Source organism: Pinus tabuliformis, chromosome 9 (assembly GCF_031772625.1).
Source record: "Pinus tabuliformis cultivar Carrire ecotype Pingquan chromosome 9, CPIR1, whole genome shotgun sequence".
In the NCBI taxonomy this organism is placed as follows: Eukaryota; Viridiplantae; Streptophyta; class Pinopsida; order Pinales; family Pinaceae; genus Pinus; species Pinus tabuliformis.
In genome coordinates this window covers 450987374-450989060 of record NC_142307.1, presented here as the reverse complement: position 1 = coordinate 450989060, position 1687 = coordinate 450987374, and the positions used below count along the sequence as shown (strand labels likewise).

Genomic DNA, 1687 nt, shown 5'->3' with positions numbered 1-1687 from the left:
CATATAAATGATAAATTTATTTATTTTAATGAAAATGAAATAAAATTAAATAACCAAAACCACATTGTAAATAACTTTGCCAAAATATATAAACTATTCATCCTCAAACATATTTAAAAAGTATCAAATAACTAGTTCATCCTTAATAAATTTATTTTAATGAAAATAAAATAAAATTAAATAACCAAAACCACATTGTAAATAACTTTGCCAAAATATATAAACTATTCATCCTTAAACATATTTAAAAATATCAAATAACTAGTTCATCCTTAAACATATTTAAAACTATCGAATAACAATAAACTTTATAGTAACTAACATGCATCCCTAAATATAAAACCATTCACCATTAAACTTATATCAAATATAAATTTAAATATTTCATCATTATAACTAAAATTAACAATTAATTTTGTTGTAACTAAAAAAATGCCCACTTTTGAAAATTAAAATATAGAAATATAAAAACATAGCCAAGAAGAATAATAATTATAACACACCAAGAGGCCACCACTAAGGAGAGGCCTTCTTATATATTGATTTATTTAATGTTTAGACAACCCAAAAAGCTTAATTTAAAACACAAGCCCAAGAAGTTAGAGGACAAAGGAAAACTAACAAAACCATGCAAAACACTTTGAAAACTAACAAAACGATGCACACGAACTGTGCATTTAGCTACATGCAGCTGTAACTACTATATTAAACCTAGACCAGTCTGCTCGTTGAAGAGCATTCCGTCAGAGACCAGAGCCCCTAGTTGGGCTCATTCAGCTTCTTCTCGCTTTTATCCCCAGCACCACGAGACTTGAAGTCACTGGACTTTACCTTCACCCCTCCCGAAGGGACCCCAGCCTCCAGCCCGAGCTCCACCTTTCCTGGCTTGTTATCGGCCACAGCGTCCTGCAGTTTGACGCCGCTCCCATTTCCTTTACCGGAGGAACCCTTTATACTCTCCTGCGTCACCCGCGGGGATTTGGTGTCCACAGTCGGCTTGGCGCCCGACATCCCTTGAGAACTCGGCTTCCCGCCAGATATCCCTTGGGAATTCGGCTTTGGCGCCGACTTCCCCGTGTTACCCGACTTCCCGCTACCGCCGCCCGACTTCCCTGCGGAACCGCCCGACTTCCCAGCAGACTTTTTCGAACTCATTGTGGTAGTTGGGTAGCAGAAAATAATCTGGCTATCACTCAACACACTTTGCCCACTAGTTCACAGAAATCGCTTCCGACTTGGTTGTGAATGTGGATCCTGGGCAACATTATATAGAGACTGAGGGACGGGTGAAATGTACTTGGCTCGATTAGTTTCAACCATTAAGGCCTGTGATGTCTGACATGATATTCGATTCGAAATTTTGTACTTTAATAAAGGAAATTAGGGCACCTTTGAATCTCGAGGATTCGAAGAATGTTTCCCCACTTTGCCAACTTTTAAGTTAACCGTTATAATAGCTGGTTGTAAATATGTAAAGTTGAATTGGATTGCAAAACACCAATGATTTGAATAATAATCCTAATTTACCAATTTTTAAGTTAACCGTTATAATGGCTTGTTGCAAATATGTAGGTTGAATTGGATTGCAAAGTCCCAAGTCGAAGAATAATCGTTTTCCAATTTACCAACGTTTAACTGTGATAATGGTGGGTTGTAATTACATAGGATAATGGTGGGTTGTAATTAC

The 1687-nt window shown here is 36.9% G+C and overlaps 1 protein-coding gene across 1 annotated transcript; it reads right to left on the bottom strand.

Annotated features, from left to right (window-relative positions):
* Positions 1-489: 489 nt before the first annotated feature.
* LOC149149141 (uncharacterized) lies at positions 490-1251 on the bottom strand. The gene has a single exon (XM_089439308.1). The coding sequence runs from the start codon at positions 1153-1155 to the stop codon at positions 760-762; it is 396 nt and encodes a 131-aa protein (XP_089295434.1). The 5' UTR covers positions 1156-1251; the 3' UTR covers positions 490-759.
* Between the last annotated feature and the right edge of the window lie 436 nt (positions 1252-1687).

Coding starts and splice junctions, on each gene's coding strand:
- LOC149149141 (XM_089439308.1), bottom strand. CDS start 1,155: ATGAGTTCGAAAAAGTCTGCTGGGAAGTCGGGCGGTTCCGCAGGGAAG.